Consider the following 20803-nt stretch of genomic DNA (forward strand, 5'->3'; position numbering starts at 1 on the left):
ATATTGTGCTTGAATTTCAGCAACTGAACTTAGATGCAAATTTCTGCCCAATGAAGATAAAATATAAGCGCTTCATTTTGATACAATCAAAATCCAGCCCGTTCTCATCTTATTCTTACTACAGATTGGTTCATGTAAAATAAAGTAGACTGCACACATCTTGGTCTTGTGATTTTTCCCCCTTAGAGCAAAAAAAAACAAAAAAAAACGTGTTAGCCTGGCAACTCAGGTAGGGGTTAAGTACACGGACCACCTTAGAATGTACTTTGGAATGATGGGTGTTCCACGCAGGGCCAGGGGAGATGGTCACCTGGAAATCAAATGAGACTATTTACACAAACAGAACACACCAATTGCGGCATCTTTGGTTCCAGGTTCCAATTCTATGTAGTTTCCGTTGTTGTTTTAAAAGCCAAGTAGCTGCTCTTACAGTTTAATAAATCCATGTTACAATTGCTGATCTGCAAATTAACCATAGCTAGACTGTATATAGATTTGAGGGTGATCATTTAGTTATTTCATTGTGATTAATCAAATAATCTTACGATTTTTACAAATAATTTGATATGGTACAGTATTAGATTGGATGTAATTGTTCAAAAGTTTACAAAAAACATTGGCAGAACTAGGACAATTTAAAAACCTACTAAGGACACAAGCAAAGGCTGATAATATTGACTAAGATCTACACTGAGTGAAGGCAGGGTGCACAGATGGACAAATTGTGAACTGTGTGTACACTGAAGGCAAAAAGCCAACATTGTAAATGGGCACTGAAGATCACACAAAAGATCTGTGGACAATGCAATTTCCTACTGGGCCACGATTTCTACACCAACATCATGTAGAAATTGTGAATGTTTAACCTGACCTGCCATATAGCTTGTATAAAAACATTTGAAACTGAAAAAGAACAGAGCTAAATTTCCTTTTTAAGGATAACCCATTACATTAAAACCGTAGTAATTGATTTCTAAATGCTTTGGCCGCACAAGTGAGTGGTTTAAACCACACAAGTGTTCATCTGGGGGACACAAACTCTAAACTTGTGGTTACTTCTAAAAATCTGCATCTAGATACCTTTACAGTTTATAAAATGAAAGGCATTCTCATTATTGCTCAAGTGAACAATGTCATCTAGGCCACAGAAGTAAGCTACATTTCTTTTGAAACCTTATGCAAAGACCATACTTGTTATACAAAAAAAAAAATTACTTGAATGACCGAACTGAAAAACATTTTACCGTTGGTGCTACAGTGCATTTCCTGTAAGTAGATAAGCAGCTCTACTATGACACAGTTACTGAGCCAGGCACTTGGGAGTTATAGTAGGAAAGATGCTGCCCCCAAAACACCTCTAGGCAAAAGAGCATTCCTTGCAAACTCTACACTTGCCAATCCCAACAGTGCTCATTTTATCCCAGACATTTCTTCATAATTTTGTAAAATAATTGCATTTTGTACAAAATAAAACCAAAGCTTGAATTGCAATTTCGCTGATATTTACAGAATCCTTAAAGATGACTAGTTGGACCTGCCATTTTGTGGGCAGATGCCACTGTTTGCTTTCAGCTATGTGTATTTGTCACATTAGTGTCATGACGTCAGTGGAGTTTAACATGTTATGAGATATAGCTATCTAAACCCTTTTCTAAATCACAAACAGTGCAGAAAAAAAGAAAATAAAGATTTTTTTTATATATAAATACATCAGTATCATATCTAACCTTTTTTACATACTACATACACTTGCAAGTATTTCTTTTTTTTAATGAATATATTTAGGGTTTAATTGTTCTTATCACAACTGCTTTCCTTCCATAAGATTAGCTGAACAAGAGGCCACAGCACTTTTCCACCATTTAAGCTTGTGAGAGATGGTGTATCCCCTAGCTAACGGAGGGCTTGCAGACCAGGGGATTTGGCTGCCTCCCAAGGAGTGTGCACGCATTACTTAACCTGACATCCCTTGCAAAAAAAACATTACAATTGAAGTAATAAGGATAGATACAGCCAAGTCTTCAACTTCCTCCTTCTCCAAACCTCCACCTTTTGTTCTTTCTCCATATTACCAAAATAACCAATATATCTGATAGCATCTCAAACTCATTTGGCAAAACTACTGTCTGCTGACTGATATACACATTGGGAATTTGGTCTTATTTCGTTTTTTTTTTTATGCTTGTGTTGGTTTTCCAGTATTTGCAGTGGACAATGCTGTTGTTGCGTTCACACTTCGTTCTCTGTTGGTGTGTTGTTAGCTGTAACCATGGAGTCCGGTTTGCGAGTCATTCTATCCAACTCTGCCTGGACGTCAGTCAAAACCGGCTTCTGCCCTTGGAAAATAAAAGAGAGAACAGAAAGTAATCTCCTGTAGCTTCTGTGCCTGTACTAGAAATTGACTGTTATGGCCAGGCCAGCAAGCGGATGGAAACTGACGAGATGTGGTCCCATGCTAAATGACTTCAGTTGCATCACGTGACAGGTGCACGCACACATGCAAAACCAATCCTGAGACATTAAAAAACATTCCATGCATATTCTTTCAGTTTTATGTCATTAGCTGCACAAGGCCATTAGGACACAAGGCCATGCAAGTATGCTGAGAATGGGTTAATACAACTTCATACTGAATGGACGAACAAAAACGAGAGAGATAAGCAGTGAGCCGTGGTATATGCTTGGTGTCATTTGGGGTGGTTGTGGGATATTTTGCAGCCAGAGAATGACACATTGGTAACAGCTGTGGTGTCCCATGCATACAGGCCTTTCACTAGTTCCTCCAGTGGCAGAGGAGTTTAGGGGAACTCTTCCACTCCTCTAGGACCTGCCAAGAACTCCCTCTCTTTCAGGCTCTAGGGGTAAACCTCCAGACAACAGCATGGTCCAAAGGCAACAACAAGAGGCAGTTAAACCAGAGAGAAGCCAGTGACACCCTGGAGGGCCAGGCCAGAGGAGGCCATACCTGTTTTCTTGACAGATCCTGGAGATCCTGCTCCTGCAGCTCCGGTGCCTGGACTCCCAGGGGACCCAGTCTTTTTACTCAAAAGGCTGTTAAAGAAGTTGGCCAGCACTCCCTCGTTTGCTGCTGCTCCTGAGACACAAACACATGAGACGAGCATCCCTTAGGATCAGAACCATGATATTTAAATGAGAGATCTCTAACATACAATTCAGGCACGTAACAGTTATTACTGTATGATCATGATATTCATAATTTCGTCCTAAAAAAACATTAGTGCACATACAGGATCATAGTTGGAACACCATTTACATAATTCAATGCACATGCATTCCTAGAAGATTAACTGTCCGTTTTTGTATAGTGTATTCAAATCCTTTCCTCTCCACATGGCTTTGCCAACAGCAACCAACAACAGGGTGGGGGTTGCAGGTCTCAAATAAATTTGGTTTAATTTAAGCGGATCTATTCACGCTGGCATGCACGGCTCCCCCACTGAGCTTAATGGAGAAAATGTCAATATTTCTCCCCAAACAAGGCCAGCGGAGGGAGGTGTGCAGGAATCTATTGTTAATGAAATTATTTCAATAGCTACCTCAGGGGGGCAGTGGTTAGACAGCAGTCACACACTTCCAACACCCAAAAGAAGTGTTGCCCAAATGACTGCCAGTTCTCATAKAACAGTTTCAATGATGCTCTGTAAAAATACAAATAAAGGGTGGGCAGTYAGTTCCAGTGGTCCAACTTACCCTTCATGTTGGGGTCAGGTTTCTTGACTGCGGTCATTGGCGAGACGCTGGCCACATTGGTACAGCCTGTACGGCCAGTGGGTCGAGGAGAGCCAGAAGCAGTCCGTCCAGGAGATTCCTGAGACACAGACAGAAGACAAAGAGCGGAGTAGTGAGGCAAAATGAATCATGGCTCCTATTGATGAGATGATTGTCATCCAACACACATGTCAAGAAAATGTGGCAATGAAGAAAAAAAGTGGTTGATGTTATCACACTTACTGTTGCTCCTCTTGTTGGTGTGGCCGGCTGCTTGGCCAGCAAAGACTTAAGAACAGACAAAAAATAAAAATGGTGTGAGACAAAATATTTTATTTTCACATTTTTCCTGAAATAATTTGTCCCATAAAAATTCTGCATTTGTAGCTTATATTTTCCAACCCCCATAACATTCCCAGAAACACTTCCTTACATCACAGATTATGGGCATAGTAGAAACAAACATTGTATGGATGGATACAGGTACCTTGACCTTACAGGGACTGACTGAAGCCCACTACAAAGAGGAAGCGCTCTTCGCCCTGAMGCAACCACGTGATCTCTCAGAAACAACACCCTTTCAACCAATTACGCTAAAGCCCTGGGAGTTCTAAGGCTTCTGATTGGCCCATGAGGAAGTGCAGAATAGGAACCCCAGGCTTTGAAGGAGAACTCCTGATTGGCCCGRGAGGAAGTGCAGAATAGGAACCCCAGGCTTTGAAGCCTGGGAAAGGCTAATAAAACAAAACTGGCTCCACTATCCACAATCCTAGCTTTGAACAAAACCAATTATTTTTTTCTCAACTCACTACCATCTAGTGTGCATCTTTAGAAGAGGAGATAACATGGAATTGCAAACATGAAAGGCATTCCATAACTGTGTGATCTAGAATGCAAACAAACACACATACCTGTTGCTTCATAAGGAAAACCTGCTCGTCCTCTGCGTTTACCTCCTTATCATGAACCAGCTGGAGAGAGAAGACGTGAATGTCAAACCAAGGGAGATGCATAAGGAACATTTGTAAAATTCCAAAAGTCCAAGACATGTCATCTGTAGAAGCCTCATGATCCTACCTTCCGTACTGGAGGCTTCATGATGAAGTCTTCAAAGGGGTCTTCAGGTCTCACCGTTGTGAAATTTTCATGCAAAATTGCAATCTTCTTCTCATTGTCCCATCCAGATGGACTAGGAAAAGAAAAGAGTTTTGTTTGGTACTCGAGCAATGACCAATAGTTTGTTACAATAACTTTCAAAGACAATACAGTACACATTCATATAACTTCAAAACTGTCTACCAGTTAAAAGCCTAGCTTTTAATGGCGTTGGGCCAGTAACTGAAAGTTAGCTGGTTCGAATTCCTGAGCCAACTAGGTGAAAAATCTGTCGATGTGCTTTTGAGCAAAGCACTTAACCCTAATTGCTACTGTAACTCGCTCTGGATAAGCATGTCTGCTAAATCAGTGGTTCCCAAACTGTGGAGGGGTGCGAGGGGTTGGCAGGGGGGGACACAATGGCCCGTCCCCTCCAAATTTAAAAAAAAACATTTAGAAATGTTTAAACTCAGTCCAGCTTTAAGCTTACTCTTGAAAGTTGTAATAGTAGAATGCACAAGGTTACATTTCAATTGGGTAGTGCATCATCAGTTCCTCTTGTCATGTTAGTTATTGCATATCTTAGAGAGCTATTTATAACTTGTCAGAAATGTCCAGATCAACTAGCCCATGTCAGCCAACATTCTTTTTAGTTTTTTTAAGCCCAAAGATGGTTGGAATTTTTTTGTCACTCAAATATCACGAATACACATTACATTGGCAAAATGTAWAGAATTGCAAGAAAATTTGCTTTAAAACGGCAAAATGTTCTTTGCACCACATAACATAAGCTTTGAACCTACAACATTTTCTACACCAACAAGAGGGGTGTGGAAAGTTTGTGTCATAAACAGTGCTTGTGACCATATAAATAGACATTGGGTGCTCGCTGGGGGGMTGCGAGGTGTTCCCCAATGCTGGAAGCCCCCCCCGCCCCCCCGAGTGAAAACGTTTGGGAACCCCTATGCTAAATGACTAAAATTAAAACATTTAGATCTCCTTTTTATTTTTGAGGAAATGAAAGGGCAAATCACAAGATGGAAATTTATGATTTCATATAGTCTCTGTTACCTCAATATGTGGGCACTTAACAAAGCATAACTAAGCATTCACTTACATTAAAATAGCATCCTTCTCCACCACTAAGGCAGGCGTGGTGAACTGGAAGTCGTATATTTTGTGCACTATGTATTTATAGAGGAGGTCCAGGTTCTTCTCCTCTTTGACGGATGTGTACATCAAGGCAGCTCCATCTGTCAGGTGGGGTTAAGGAACATGCAGAGACATGATAGGGCACAAAATTAAATAGAACACATAAAATTGTATCTCCATGGTGGGGCCTGTCATTCTAAGGTAGAGTGTTGTGTTTGAGTAGAAAGGATACACTGTAAGCAGAATCGTCGGATGTGGGACTGGATGAAGTCGAAGTGCTCCTCTCTGAAGTCGTGCTCCTTCTCTAAAACACTGACTGCATCACACTGTGGAGAGAGAGACATTYTTTTAACACTGTACATTGCCATAATATGACATGAAATGTCTCTATTCCTTTTAAACTTTTGTGAGTGTAATGTTTACTGTTKATTTTTTATTCCACTTTTGTTTATCTATTTCACTTGCTTTGGCAAATGTAAACATATGTTTCCCATGCCAATAAGTACCTTTGAATTGAACTGAAAGAGAGATAGCGAGAAAGAGCGAAGTACACAGCAACAACTGGAGCAAGAAAACCATACCCTCCTGCGGAACATAAAAATGACTTTGCTCACTTCGCCATGCCTCCCTTTCAGTCTCAGCCACGACCCTCCCTCACTTCCGCTCTCCTACCCTCCACTCACGTGCAAGTTCCCCTCCTCCCTCAAGGAAGGAGCAGTAAAAGCCTGCAGGCAGGCACCACCCTGTCTCTCACACACAGATAAACTTCCCCACAGTGACCACAAGATGGTAACCTTGACAACAACAAGGCTGACTGGCTGAGCATGACTCAGGGAATGCCAGGCTAGCTACTTCCTGAAATAAATAAAAATGGCAGTAGCAAAGACAGCAGGCCTGGTTAAATATGCAGGAGCCCATCATTAAATATGCATACCCAAGTGCAATCATCATTGGGACTTATAGGGATATTTTGCGATTTTAGCAATGATGTTCTTTATCTACTTCCCCAGAGTCAGATGAACTTGTGGATACCATTTTTATGTCTCTCTGTGTCCAGTATGAAGGAAGTTTGAGGTAGTTTTGTGAGCCAATGCTAACTAGCGTTAGCACAATGACTGAAAGTCTATGGTATCTGCTAGCATGCTTAATAATTTTACCTGTGTATCTGTCAGCYTGTAAACTGGCATTCATATTCCTTATAGCTCTGTAAACTGCAGCAGTTAGTGAGAACTATACATTACACTCAATCTGTCAATCAAAATCAATGACATAATGGATTTAGAAAATACAGCAAATGGCCTCCCGAATGGCACAGCGGTCGAAGGCACTGCATCGTAGTATTGCAGCGTCACTAATGCCTGGGGTTTGATCCCAAGCTGTGTCACAACCGGCCATGACCGGGAGCCCCATAGGGCGGTGCATAATTGGCCCAGCGTCGTTCGGGTTAGAAGAAGGTTTGGCCGGGAGGGGCTTTACTTGGCTCATCGCGCTCTAGCYACTCCTTGTGGCGGGCCAGGCGCCAGCAGGCTGACTTCGGTCATCACTTGAACAGTGTTTCCTCCGACACATTGGTGCGGCTGGCTTCTGGGTTAAGCGAGCGGGTGTTAAGAAGCGCAGTTTGGCGGGTCATGTTAAGGAGCACGAATGTCTCGACCTTCGCCTCTCCTGAGCCCGTTAAGGAGTTACAGCGATGAGACAAGATCGTAATATTATAAAATTGGGGAGAAAAATGGGGTAAAATTACACAAACTAAAAATGTAATCAAAAGAAAATACAGCAAATAGTCTTAAAATATGGAACACCAAATGACAGCTGTCTCTTCGAAGACATAGCACACTTCAAATCCACAAATTCCCTATGTATAGTGCCTGAAGAGGGGACACTTCACTAATGCTCTGAGTATATTCAACAAACTGTACTAAAGACCAAGATGAATTCCCCAGGAGTGAAATAACCATTTTCTCCCTAAAGGTAGAAGAGAAACAAAAAAACAGTGAGCAGTGAAAATAACACATTCACCCYTCCTTGTCATAACTAGCATGTGAAGTGCTGATGACTGACAACAGTGTGTTCTTTTAAAGCAGCCATTTGCCAGAAGCTCATGGACATGGAATAATGTGGTGCTTTCATGGACTGAAGATGCTGCCTCACGGGCAACACTAAAAACCAGCAACTCAAGACGGGGGATGATCAGGCACCAACCATGAAATGGACTGCCAGAGTGGAGAGTCAACAGTGTACTAGTTAGTTGTGGGCCCGTGTGGAATCTGAGGCTCAGTGTTATTTAAAATCTTTTAGTACAAAAATTGTCTATTCATTTCAATACTGGTGCCTAAAAATGGAAGGCTACTTCTTTCAGGTACCTATATTCAACCAGCCTCAACTTACCTTTGTGCAAACTATTAGCACTGGAATGCCCAAGTTGTGTGTGAGTACGTTTTCCCCGAGCGGTAGCACTACGCTCTCGTCTTCCCCCCCTGCAGGGGGAGCCCGTCTCTGGGGAGAGGCTGGGTTGGCTCCCTCCGGCTCTGTGTACTCCTGGAAGGCCTTCACCACTGTGGGGCAGACAGGGGACGACCGCATTGGTTAGACCAGTCTCAATGAARCTTCTTCATTTGGAGGATCAATAATCTTTACAAGATTTAAACACAGGTTGTATAGAGCATATATTTTCTTCTGACTGAAATAAAGCATGCAGGACAGAATCACAAATGGMTACTCCATAACTAGGGCCCTGYGTTTTTAAAGACCAAGTGACAAGAAATGGAGAAAAAAAATGTTGTCCCCATTCTTAATAGATGATGTTGAGTTTCTGCTTGCCTGTCCTGTAGGCCATGTAGGGAAGGACTGGTGTCTTACCCTTGGCTATCAAGGCACTCAGCCCCCCACACTCCCTGTTCTCCAGGCCCAGCCATTCTCACTGAGCTATAGAACTCGCTGCACCAGGTCTGTAGAGATGTGAGCTTATCTGACAGCAGCTCCTCTACTGCCTGCTCCACTACCAGACTGGAGAATAACTCCCACTGTGTTTTACACACAAATAACTAACCGTCTGCTGTAATCAAGCAGACAACAACCCACCCATCATTTATATATTCATGCCACTATGTGCTGTCGACTCCACCTCAACAGAATATCAAAATTATCATTAGCTTCTTCTAGACTTGCTACAGGACGCAACCCTAGAGACTGTAGTTTGTAGATATGTAAACAAGTGCAAAAGCTTTTAGTACGACTTGCCAATATATTTACACTCCAAGAGCTTTARTAACATGATTACTAAGATAATGATGGATGCATATAATGCTACAGCAAAACACAAAGGCTAGGTCTATTTTCACAAGGTCTATTTTTGTCTATTTTGGTATAAAGCAGAAGCATAACTCCCAATGGGGCACTGCTGCAGGCAGCTGTGTTGGCAGTCTGTCCCCTGTATGCATCCCAGCACAGCAGCACTGAGTAGTGGTCTGGGAAGGCAGTTCCCCTTCCTCAGGAACCTGGTTACGGCTGACCCTGAGAGCCAGTGTTGCTACAGGACWGTCCTCCACCAGGAACAAAACAGAACAACCCTTAGGGTGCTGGGCTGRCTGGCCTCGGCCCTGTGATGTAAACTCCAGCTGATTGGGAGCAGGGATGGYATCAGACTGCCTGTTCAGGCTCTGATCTGTGCCAGCTAAAGCTGCAGGGGGCCAGCAGAGCTTGGACACAACAGTCTCAACAAACCAAAAGATACAAATGTGCGATTTCCCTAGTGTAACACTATGGCATTTAGACTATTGGACAAACAATTGTCTCCAAAGAAATCAAATAACTGGTTGTACAAAAAAAATGCCTCCCTCACATGGTTTTCCTTGAAGAAAATTCTTAGGTAGGCACTTCTCAGCCATTGAGCCATGRTTTTTGTCCTTAGATATTTTGGTAGACTGTCTTAGTGGGAGTGACATACATAGTTTTGGCCTACATTTCTTACATAACCCGGCTGAGRGGCAAAACGTCTTTACTGAGGTAAAAACAGTAAAGTGCCTGTCAGAAAGGTGCAAGTGGTCACAATTCTAGCCTTCATCTGTACAGTTATAAATCAGACACCACTTTAAATCAGAAGGACAGACAGAGACAAGAGCGTGACTCATCCATCGTTCGACTTTGCCCACTTAACCGTTCTAGTACAAACATAGGTGGGGCCAAATAGCTTTAAAGTGTAAGCATTAGCCTTGATAAAATMTTATGAACAATGTGAAGCATAATTTCCTTTTTCCTGCACGACCCTTCAGCTTTGTGGCCTGTAATGCAGAAACGTAAGACAGATATTACTGAATTCTGATAATGACAGTTGTGAATAGAAAAACTGTTGATCTGTGTTATTTTAGTGCATGATACAGCAAGGAATGGTTCTGCTACAGAGCACCATCAAGCTGCTCCAGTTTCAACTGAGCCGGAACATCCTGCCCACTCGATATCCCTTCCATGCTTAGACTCACTCTGGTATCAGAAGAAACCATGATGCAACACTGCTGTAAGAGCGCCTGGACCTGGACACCGGCCACCCCTCCTCCCTTCGGATATGTCGGACTAGCCCGGCATGTGCAGTGATGACATCATTACTGACATCCTGAAAGATGAGCACTGTCTGGYTGATATGCTACTCTGCTAGATTAGAAAGCTGGAACTGCTTGTGGGTGGGCGTGTATTCAACAAGAGTTTGGCAGGGAYCATATGCCAGCCTTGCTACCTGTGTTGGATATCAGCAAACACCATTCGCCAAAATTAGGCCTACACTACCGAACAAAGTAAAATGTATTTACTAGTACAACACAATCCACAATGAAAGAAAGGCTTGACTACTATGCAAATGCTTTCCTCCCWATATTGAGAAAGACAAACCAAGTCCTCATCTAACAAAATTATATAATTTAGCCTACAGTATAGATTCAGCAAATCAGATTATTGGTCCAGTAGAAGCATTCAGGTTATGCAAAAATACTTACAATATTTGCCGTAATGTGCAGTAATGTGCTACCTTACCTCAAAGGTTTTTTTGCCTTCAGAAACATCATCCTTCTGCCACTTCCCCTTCCACACATTTCAGTTTGTCAACAGTTAGGCCTAGTGGTTCTCCAATCATAAAACTGACACTTAAATCCAGAGTAGTCATAGGCCTACAATGGATTGATGACAAAAACAATGGTGAACCTATCCACTAGGTCTACTATATGTGCACATTAAGCATGGCATTGGTTTAGTTTTGATTGCAAAATCAAACCAATCTCTAAAGCATCTCCAAGTAGAGTAACATTCAAAGACAGCCTGCTCAAGAAAACCTTAGATAACCCCAGGCTCTTGTAAGCGCCTGCAACTTCAGAGCACAAAAGAGCACTTCATGATCATTTCTAAAATTATCAGGAGGGCGCACTCAGTATAAGACAGTGATCAACAGAGCAGGCTTTGGTCATCATGACTGAACACAGCTGATAATCATGGGCCTTTCTGATGACCTACAAACTACCATGACCATGTGTCATTTTATACTTCAGTGTCTGTGCTTTCTACTGCTGTTGCCTTTAGTTTAAATGAAAAACCAGCCAGCATCCAACTGTAGCCTAAATCTGTTGTGTAAGCATCCATCTRGTTGGCTCTGTCTGGGATGTTCACTATGCTGCAGACACTTGCCAAACAAAACCATGTCATTAGCTCCACAAGCAACAAGCATCTCAAAACATAAAAGGCAGCAATTATCATCACCTCTACTGTCTGACTGCCAAACAAACACAGCTCAATGTTAGGACTGGCCTTGGACAATCAACCCCACAGACACTGTCGCAGCAGCCAAGGTGAAGTAGATGATTCAGCACTACTTACTCCTCTGCTCCATCTCTCTCATCTCCTCCGGCGGGATCTTGAGCTTGTCCACATGATCACGCAGCACGCTGGCCCACTTCTGGAGCGACTCCATGATGGTCCAGGGTCTTGACATGTCTGCCACAAACACTGCCAAGCTGTCYTTCAGCGACTCTGCTGTCACTGCAAACTTTAGCAGGCCTTTGTGATACAAATCCCCATCCAGGATCCACACGTTACAGCGTGTAAGGTCTGCAAAAATTCAGAGATGTACAGTCACGCAAAAAAGAACATGTTTTTTTAATTTTTTAATTTAACCTTTATTTAACCAGGTAAGCCAGTTGAGAACAAGTTCTCATGTACAACTGCAAACATGTAGCCTAACCCATGTACACTTGTATTTTTTGCCACTAAAACAGGGAACTTACCATCTATGTCCTCATCGTGGACATTCAGATACAGATACTCCAGGCCTCTTCCTTTCTTATTGTGCTCTGCTCCTTGGAGTTTTGCCATAATCGTTGTCTTTCCTGACCCATCCTCACCTGAAACATTTCCGCACAAACGGAAATGTTATTATCATGTAKATTTTTTATGATTTGGTTTATTTGACTGAAAACATGTATTATTTGTATAACGTTATATGCAACCTCTCCTGAAAATATGCCACTTCTTCCTTTCGGTGTGATTAAAAGTTACTGAAGGCCATGGATTTACACTTACCAAACACCAATATGTTCTTRCCGGATGGCAACTTAGAACTTGAACGTGTTGAAACCTCACTGAGAATTGAAGTCCTGAAAGGAATAACAATGCAATTAGTTTGCTTGCTAGTTATCACATGAAATTAAAGTAGCCTAGGCCTAACACAGTCTACTGGTAGGTGTCTGTCTGCCCACCAAGACCGTTAGCTAGCTATCACTTGTTATGATAATTAGCCTACCTTGTCAAATGAGCGTTTGAGTGTCAGKATCAACATGCCAGGTGTCAAGTCACCCAGGTAACGTGAGTCAGCTGTCACTGAGCATAGTTAGCTAGCTATATCGTTTCTTAATTTTGTATATTTTATCAAATAAGTTTGACTGGCTTGGCAATATTAAAACATAGCTAGTTATGTAGGTGTAGCCGTAACTATCAAGGACCAACAACTATTCTGTGGCTACGGGTCAAGTTGGAAAGTAAGCTAGTTAACGTTAYCTACTGTACATTATTTGGTCCTGCACAATCAGACGAAAATAACTTGGCTAATGAGTTAGTTACTATAACGCGCCTGTTAGTAGTATTGATGTGGTGTGAATATTGGTTAGCCTGCCTAGTTATCTATAAGTTTGGCTCGTTTGTTATTGTAACTGGTTAGTTATGTAYCTACACTAACTAGCTAAGGCGAAGTTGCTGTAGCCTAGCTTACGTTTGCTATTGTAACTACGAGTTAGCAAGTTAACTGTTTTGAAGGCATCCGGGACCGTTGATGAGGGCACCCGGCAGTGACAAAGCACATTAAACAAGTTAGTAAAAAGCTTTTCCGTTACAGAAAATAGCACATTGTAAATCACGAGTACATGAACTTGCCATAGGTTTTGTCCTTCCTCGTCTTCGTTGCTATTTTCCATAGTGTCGCCTGCCCCGGCTGCGCCCAGGAGCTTCTTCTCCAGAACGGGAGCCATCTTCTTTCTACAGCCACAAAGAGAGAGGCGCGATTTGGGCGCCCTAGAACCTTGTTAAAACTGTGTGCACGCGATTTTACACCGCAACAAATCCCGGAGCGCGGCTCATCTTTGATGGTGCAAAATCTATAGCTTAACAACACAGAGAAGTAGGATACCTACCACATTTTGCTATCAATCAAGCACCAGATACAGACAATGGGTCAAAGCTGATGATAACTTATGGTGATAATACCTCACTCCTTTTTCTGTGGCCCAATCAAAATATCTAAAGTGGGCTTGTGTACAATATTTTGCGCATACTAAACCGAGTGCATCTACTTAACTGTCGGTTTCAGACAGCCTCCTCCCAAAAACTACATCTGATTATATCATCATGATTTAATCAATTATTTACTGTAATCATGAAAGGGGGAAAAAATAAGACAAAGTAAAACAACAAGTTGCCATGAAAGTGTTGCGTAGGCTAATTGTGATCAGGCATAATAACAGAGAGCTCAGTACGCGTTGGCTTMCATGATGTCATCCTGCAAGACTTCTTTTTTAAATATTGGCATTGTACACTTAACTGGTCCAGGATCAGTTGTGTAGCTAGGCCATAATGCATTTGGGTAAGTTTGGGGTGGAAAGAGCTGACTGCGCATCAGTTGCAAGACCTTAAGAACATTAACTGGAGCAGCAGAACAGACCACAGAGCAGTAGACAGTCGACCGTATAACAGACAAGTAAAGTGATGCCACCTAGTGGAATCATAAGAAGGCAACATCTAGATTTAGATGTAGAGAGTGTATTAGTCACATGCACGTGGTTGCAGKTGTAAATGCAAGGTACTGTGGAAATCTTAAACTCTGAGCTAAAAGAGAGGGGGTAGCTAATTGGGTGGCTATTCAGCAACCTGACGGTCTGGGGGTAGAAGCTATATTGGCCCGTCTTTCAATTTTTGCCATGATGCTCCTGTACTGCCCGCAACTGAGTGATGGAGGAGAAAATATTGTATTTGAGCCTTTCATTTATCTATATTTATATTTATAAGAAAATACACGCTGGTACAGTATTCACTTGTAAACTTAATAAATCAAATTGTATTGGTCACATACACATATTTAGCAGATGTTATTGAGGGTGTAGCGAAATGTAACGTTAGTTAGTTAGCTAGCTAACTTGCTAGCTGCCTTCCTTCAGTGCTTGGCGTCACTGGCTTTAATGACAGACAAGACAGGGAGGGAGCTTATGCTAAAAGCCACCAAGCATTGAACTAAAGACTAAAGTTAGCTAACATACCAAACAGGTCTGTTTCAGGCTCAATCATTATCTGAATTTAAACAACTAAGACGTATAATCATTTCGACTGCTTGAATTCAAATTTCTTAGGTCTTCCACAAGATTGAATTAATGAACAGATACGGTGTGTGCGAAGAGGGGCTGCAAGAGGATGGATACGTTTACATTTMACATTTTAGTCATTTAACAGACACTCTTATCCAGAGCGATTTACAGTAGTGAGTGCATACATTTTAATACGTATGCTAGCTGTTTTCAAAGTAAAAGCTTTAAAGTGTTAACGATTTGGAGGAAATCATATACTTTTACCAATTGCATTGGGAACAGGTTTTTGTCAGAGGCTTGAGGGAAACAAGCCCCCGTTCTGCTTTTCTGCTCAATGACACTAATTTTGCTATACTGCAATACAATATATTACATMTATTTAACTTGTCATTCCAGCATGCTCAGTGTCCTTATATTWTTTTCACTAGCACACACAATTAGGTTACCTTCTCAGCAATTCCTAAGAGGTTTTATGCACCCCTCATACATCCTGCATCAGTTTCTGATACAAGACCTAGCATTCCAAACAAAAATTATAGATTGGATAGTGTGTCCTTTAAACTAATAAACGCTTACTACCAAACAGTAAGCTATGAGTTCACATTACCATGAAAGAGACTCTCATAACAAACAGTCGATGTAATTCCATAGTAGAGACAGATGGTGACACTGTTCTCATAGTAATATTGCCTTCCAAAACTTGGTTCTTCAAAACCCTTATGATTGATTGCATATGATGTGCTTTGTAGAGCCTAGTAAGTGGAACTGAGCACACAAACCATAAAACGTTATACTTGAGGTGTATATGAAGTRTATAAACTTACCCTCAGCCAAAGTKAATCTAACAAATTAACAATCGACTGGTAGTGGTGATAAAGGAAGCATTTTCTCATGTTTCATGCCGCTTAACACTGCCTGCATGGGAAAGAACTTTGGTATAGAAAGGCTGCCAAATAGGTTGCTTATTCCCTAAGGCACATAAACAGCATCGGATGAGCTTGTGACAGTTMWGTTTACTGAKTACATAATTGAATGGAAATTAATGTTTTCATGTCTTGGAAAAGTTCATTCCCTTTTAAGTGCAAATCAAATTGTAATTGTCACATGCGCCAAATTCAACAGTTGTAGACCTTACAGTGAAATGATTACTTAGAAGCCCATAACCAACAATGTAGTTTTTTTTTAAATTACAAAATATAAATATAACAAATAATTAAGGAGCAGCAATAAAATAACAGTAGGGAGGCTATATACAGAGGTTCTGGTACAGAGTCAATGTGTGGGGGCACCGGTTAGTCGAGGTAATTAAGGTAATATGTACWTGTAGGTAGAGGTAAAGTGACTATGCATGGKTAATAAACAGAGTAGCAGCGTAAAAATGGGGGGTGGGGTGTGGATAATGCAAATAGTCCGGGTAGCCATTTGATTAACTGTTCAAGAGTCTTATGGTAGAAGCTGTTAATAAGCCTTTTTGACCTAGACTTTGCGCTCCGGTACTGCTTGCCGTGCGGTAGCAGAGAGAAAATACTATGACWAMGGTGGCTGGAGCCCTTGGGAATTTTTTTGGGCCTTCCTCTGACACCGCCTGGTATAGAGGTCCTGGATGGCAGGAAGTTTGGCAGTTATACAGATGTAAGATCTTAATTTGATCACCCTGTAAATTCACCCTAGGACATTTAAAACACCTAGTGTATTTGAGGTTTAAAAGGCTACTAAAGTWTGTCATTTCCATTTAGAAATTTCAGACTTGATTTTCCCTTTTGAAAAATGTATCAACCYCTACAGAAATGTGCACTAATTATAGTCCACATTATAATTCAGATTTCCTGTTGCTGCATGATTTTTTCCCTGCTGTAGGAGACTGGCTCAAATTTAGATCCTACATCTGTATGCAGTAACAAAATATGTAACCCTGCTACCACACCTCTCCCTATTCATTAGCATGTTAATTTCATGACTGCACTTTTTTCAATACTTGTTTGATTGCATTCCACACCATAGAGATGAGAGGCCAGATCCTCCTCCTCATTGATGAGTTGTGTGATCTAATCTCTGATCACTGATGGCTCCTGCCCAATGAGAGTGATCAAGTTAAAGCTGGTTCAGTCCACTCTTAGGAGAGACAGAAAAACAGGTCTCACTCTCTTGTTTTGTAAGGTGGAATCCAGAACGTCCTTAATGTGTTAATACATTATTACACATGTAATATCTGGCTTGTAATATCTGGTTCAGTAGTGGTTGGTCAAAGACTGTAGTCTAGCCTAGTAGGCTATTACAAGTGCTTGAAGTTAAAGGCACATTATGTAGTATCTTTCCCTTGTGGTTGCTAAACAATTTCCATATACAAGTATAGCTGAAAGAACACAAACACATGCTATTCCTCCTTTCCTATTCCTCTTTTTCTTTGATTTACACTTGCAAAGACCCTTTCCCTCAAAACAAAATCCACTCCTGGGCAATAACACAAACTCCTCATGTTTCCTGTCTTGAGAACAAAATGGAATACTCTGCCGTTTTCTGTTTCAACATGTCCTGATTAATATTTGCCTGTTCCCTCTTTCAACGATGCAGAGGATAACAAGACAAGACCTACTGTACATGAATAACTGTCATCTCTCGGGTGAACTGTACGCACAAAAAATAGCAAGTTGTAGAATTTCATTAAACCTCACTCGTAATATTGGGCCATTAACACATAGAAGGCAAATAGCACAAAGYTGCCATATGTCAGGAAACTTAAAATGGAAAAGTAATATTGAGAGTGACCTTTTGGCCCGCTGTCACCTTTACAAACAATAACTAACATGAAGAACAGTATGTTGAACCTACGGGAATCGGACACCATGTTCCTGAGGGTTTATGGCACAAAGGGAGAGACAGTGGAAAACGCCACCCAAGTGGAAAACTGAGCCACTCTGTCTTAGGCACTGGGAGTTTAGAATTTTTTGCACACTTCTAACCTAAATCCAATGACATGGTGAAATGTGTTGTTGAATTCACGTTAGTTGACAACTCAACCAAATGTAAATCAAAACTAGACGTTGAACTGACATCTGTGCCCAGTGGGCAGGGTCTGCGTTTTAATGAGGTCCGGAAAGTTGAAGCTCATTTACTGCATTTCTATACAATTTCAAGACTCTAAAATGCTATTTGGAGAACAGCAAAAAGAAGCAAAAATGTAACATGCAAGCAACATCAGGACAAATTGGACACATCGCCTAAGGATGAGCTACGTCTGTACTCCTTACCATGCATGGCAAATATCAGAACTAAAAATCAACCAGATCATTCAAAATACTTTTTATGTACAGTACCGGTCAAAAGTTTGGACACACCTATCGATTCAAAGGTTTTTCTTTATTATTACTGTTTTCTACATTGTAGAATAAAAGTGAAGACATTAAAACTATAAAATAACACATGGAATCATGTAGTAACCAAAGAAAGTGTTAAACAAATCAAAAWATATTTTATTTTCATCAGCCAAGCTGATGAAGACGGCTTGGCTGTCGAAACATTGGATATTACATTTTTGCATCTGAGCTCCTAGAGTTGTCACGACTTCCGCCGAAGTTGGCTCCCCTACCTGTTCGGGCGGTGCTCGGCGGTCGTCGTCACCTTCCTACTAGCCGCCACCGATCCCTTTTTCGTTTGTCTATTTGTTTTGTCTTATTAGTTTCACCTGTGTTCTGTTTTCGGTTAATGAGCTTCCCTATATTTAGTAGGTAGACCCGCCGTTGTTTTGTGCGGGATTGTCTTTATTTTGTTACGTGTGTGCATTGTAGGCTGAGGTGTAATTTTCTTTCTTACACTTGACACCCTGTGGTTTTTGGGTTGTCAAGTTGTATGTTCTGCGCCCTGTATTGTTGGGCTTCATTTTTGTGTGTGCCTTAGTAAAGAGCACTATACCCCAGTGGAACTCTCTCTGCATCTGATTCCTGCACCCACCTAGTCCCGCGTGACAGCAGCTCTCTTTATTTTCAAGTTTTCTACTCCACTAGCCAGCACATCGCCTAAATAGGTGTGCGTTTCTTTTTCTTCTAGATTCTTCAAAGTAGCCACCCTTTGCCTTGATGACAGCTTTGCACACTCTTGGCATTCTCTCATCCAGCTTCATGAGGAATGCTTTTCCAACAGTCTTGAAAGAGCTCCCACATATGCTGAGCACTTGTTGGCTGCTTTTCCTTCACTCTGTGGTCCAACTCATCCCAAACTATCAATTTGGTTGAGGTTGGGTGATTGTGGAGGCCAGGTCATCTGATGCAGCACCATCACTCTCCTTCTTGGTCAGATAGCACTTGCACAGTCTGGATGTGTGTTTTGGGTCATTGTCCTGTTGAAAAACATATTATAGTCCCACTAAGTGCAAACCAGATGGGATGGCGTATCACTGCAGAATGCTGTGGTAGACCTGCTGGTTTAGTGTGCCTTGAATTCTAAATAGATCACCGACAGTGTCACCAGCAAAGCACCATCACACCTCATCCGTGCTTCACGGTGGGAACCACACATTCGGAGATCATCCGTTCACCTACTCTGTATCTCACAAAGACACGGCGGTTGGAACGAAAAATCTCAAATTTGTACTCATCAGACCAATGGACAGATTTCCACCGGTCTAATGTCCATTGCTTGTGTGTGATGGCCCAAGCAAGTCTCTTCTTCTTATTGGTGTCCTTTAGTAGTGGTTTCTTTTCAGCAATTCAACCATGAAGGCCTGATTCACGCAGTCTCCTCTGAACAGTTGATGTTGAGATGTGTCTGTTACTTGAACTCTGTGAAGCATTTATTTGGGCTGCAATCTGTGGTGCAGAACTTGTCCTCCGCAGCAAAGGTAACTCTGGGTCTTTCTTTCCTGTGGTGGTCCTCATGAGAGCCAGTTTCATCATAGCACTTCATGGTTTTTGCAACTGCACTTGAAGAAACTTTCAAAGTTCTTGAAATGTTATAGTTTGAATGACCTTCATGTCTTAAAGTAATGATGGAATGTTGTTTCTATTTGCTTATTTGAGCTGTTCTTGACATAATATGGACTTGGTCTTTTAACAAATAGGGCTATCTTCTGTATACCACCCCTAACATGTCACAACACTACTGATTGGCTCAAACGCATTAAGAAGGAAAGAAACTCCACAAATGAACTTTTAACAAGGCACACCTGTTAATTTAAATGCATTGCAGGTGACTACCTCGTGAAGCTGTTGGAAAAGCATTCCTCATGAAGCTGGATGAGAGAATGCCAAGAGTGTGCAAAGCTGTCATCAAGGCAAAGGGTGGCGACTGAAATATAAAATATATATTTTGATTTGTTTAACACTTTTTTGGTTACTACATGATTCCATATGTGTTATATTATAGTTTTGATGTCTTCACTATTATTCTACAATGTAGAAAAGAGTAAAGTAAAACTCTTGAATGAGTAGTTGTGTCCAAACTTTTGACTGGTACTGTATTTTTGACTATTTCTAATGATATTGATTACTTTAAATGTCTTCTTCTCCTGAACCAAATTTGATATGTAGCATCTATGGATGCATGTCTTAACACATAATTTCCCAAGAGTCTATCTAAAACAACATGGCTGATACGAACCAATTTGCTAGCATTAATGTTTTTTCCTGTCCAACATCGCCACCATGCGGCCAAACTCAACAACCATACTCCACAGGTTAGCTAGACTCACCTCCCTAAGCGTGTATGCCAAATTTCATATAAACATGTGCCCATTATAGCGCCACCATGTGGTTTATCTAAATGTGCTTAGATATGTTGAGTCTTGACAGTGTTTGGAACATGTGTACCAATATTTGTCACAATAAGAAGATCCTTGTCTGATTTGTACGCATTCATGTGCGAGACCACACCCACGTGAATGTTTATTGGTCAAAAGTGGTGTGTTTTTGATACTCGTCTGGAAAATGTTGTGTTGAGAGACCTTGGTCCATACATGCCACATGTCAAGTTTTGTGCAGATCGGTCAATCCGTGCTAGAGGAAAAGCGT

At 41.4% G+C, this 20803-nt stretch overlaps 1 protein-coding gene across 2 annotated transcripts; it reads right to left on the reverse strand.

Moving 5' to 3' along the window:
* Nucleotides 1–1678: 1678 nt before the first annotated feature.
* On the reverse strand, nt 1679–13528 carry LOC111973893 (cytoplasmic dynein 1 light intermediate chain 2). Of its 2 annotated transcripts, none has more exons than XM_024001341.2 (13): nt 13381–13528; nt 12535–12608; nt 12240–12356; nt 11833–12063; nt 8365–8531; nt 6209–6302; nt 5942–6077; nt 4807–4918; nt 4641–4700; nt 3973–4017; nt 3712–3829; nt 2966–3094; nt 1679–2336 (listed from the first exon to the last, which is right to left on the reverse strand). In XM_024001341.2, the coding sequence occupies exons 1-13, from the start codon at nt 13473–13475 to the stop codon at nt 2230–2232; spliced, it is 1485 nt and encodes a 494-aa protein (XP_023857109.1). In that variant the 5' UTR covers nt 13476–13528; the 3' UTR covers nt 1679–2229. The 2 variants fall into 2 exon arrangements, with proteins under 2 accessions (XP_023857109.1, XP_023857110.1); XM_024001342.2 differs by having other exon boundaries at nt 1754–2331; nt 13381–13527.
* Between the last annotated feature and the right edge of the window lie 7275 nt (nt 13529–20803).

Source organism: Salvelinus sp. IW2-2015, linkage group LG15 (genome assembly GCF_002910315.2).
Source record: "Salvelinus sp. IW2-2015 linkage group LG15, ASM291031v2, whole genome shotgun sequence".
Lineage (NCBI taxonomy): Eukaryota > Metazoa > Chordata > Actinopteri > Salmoniformes > Salmonidae > Salvelinus > Salvelinus sp. IW2-2015.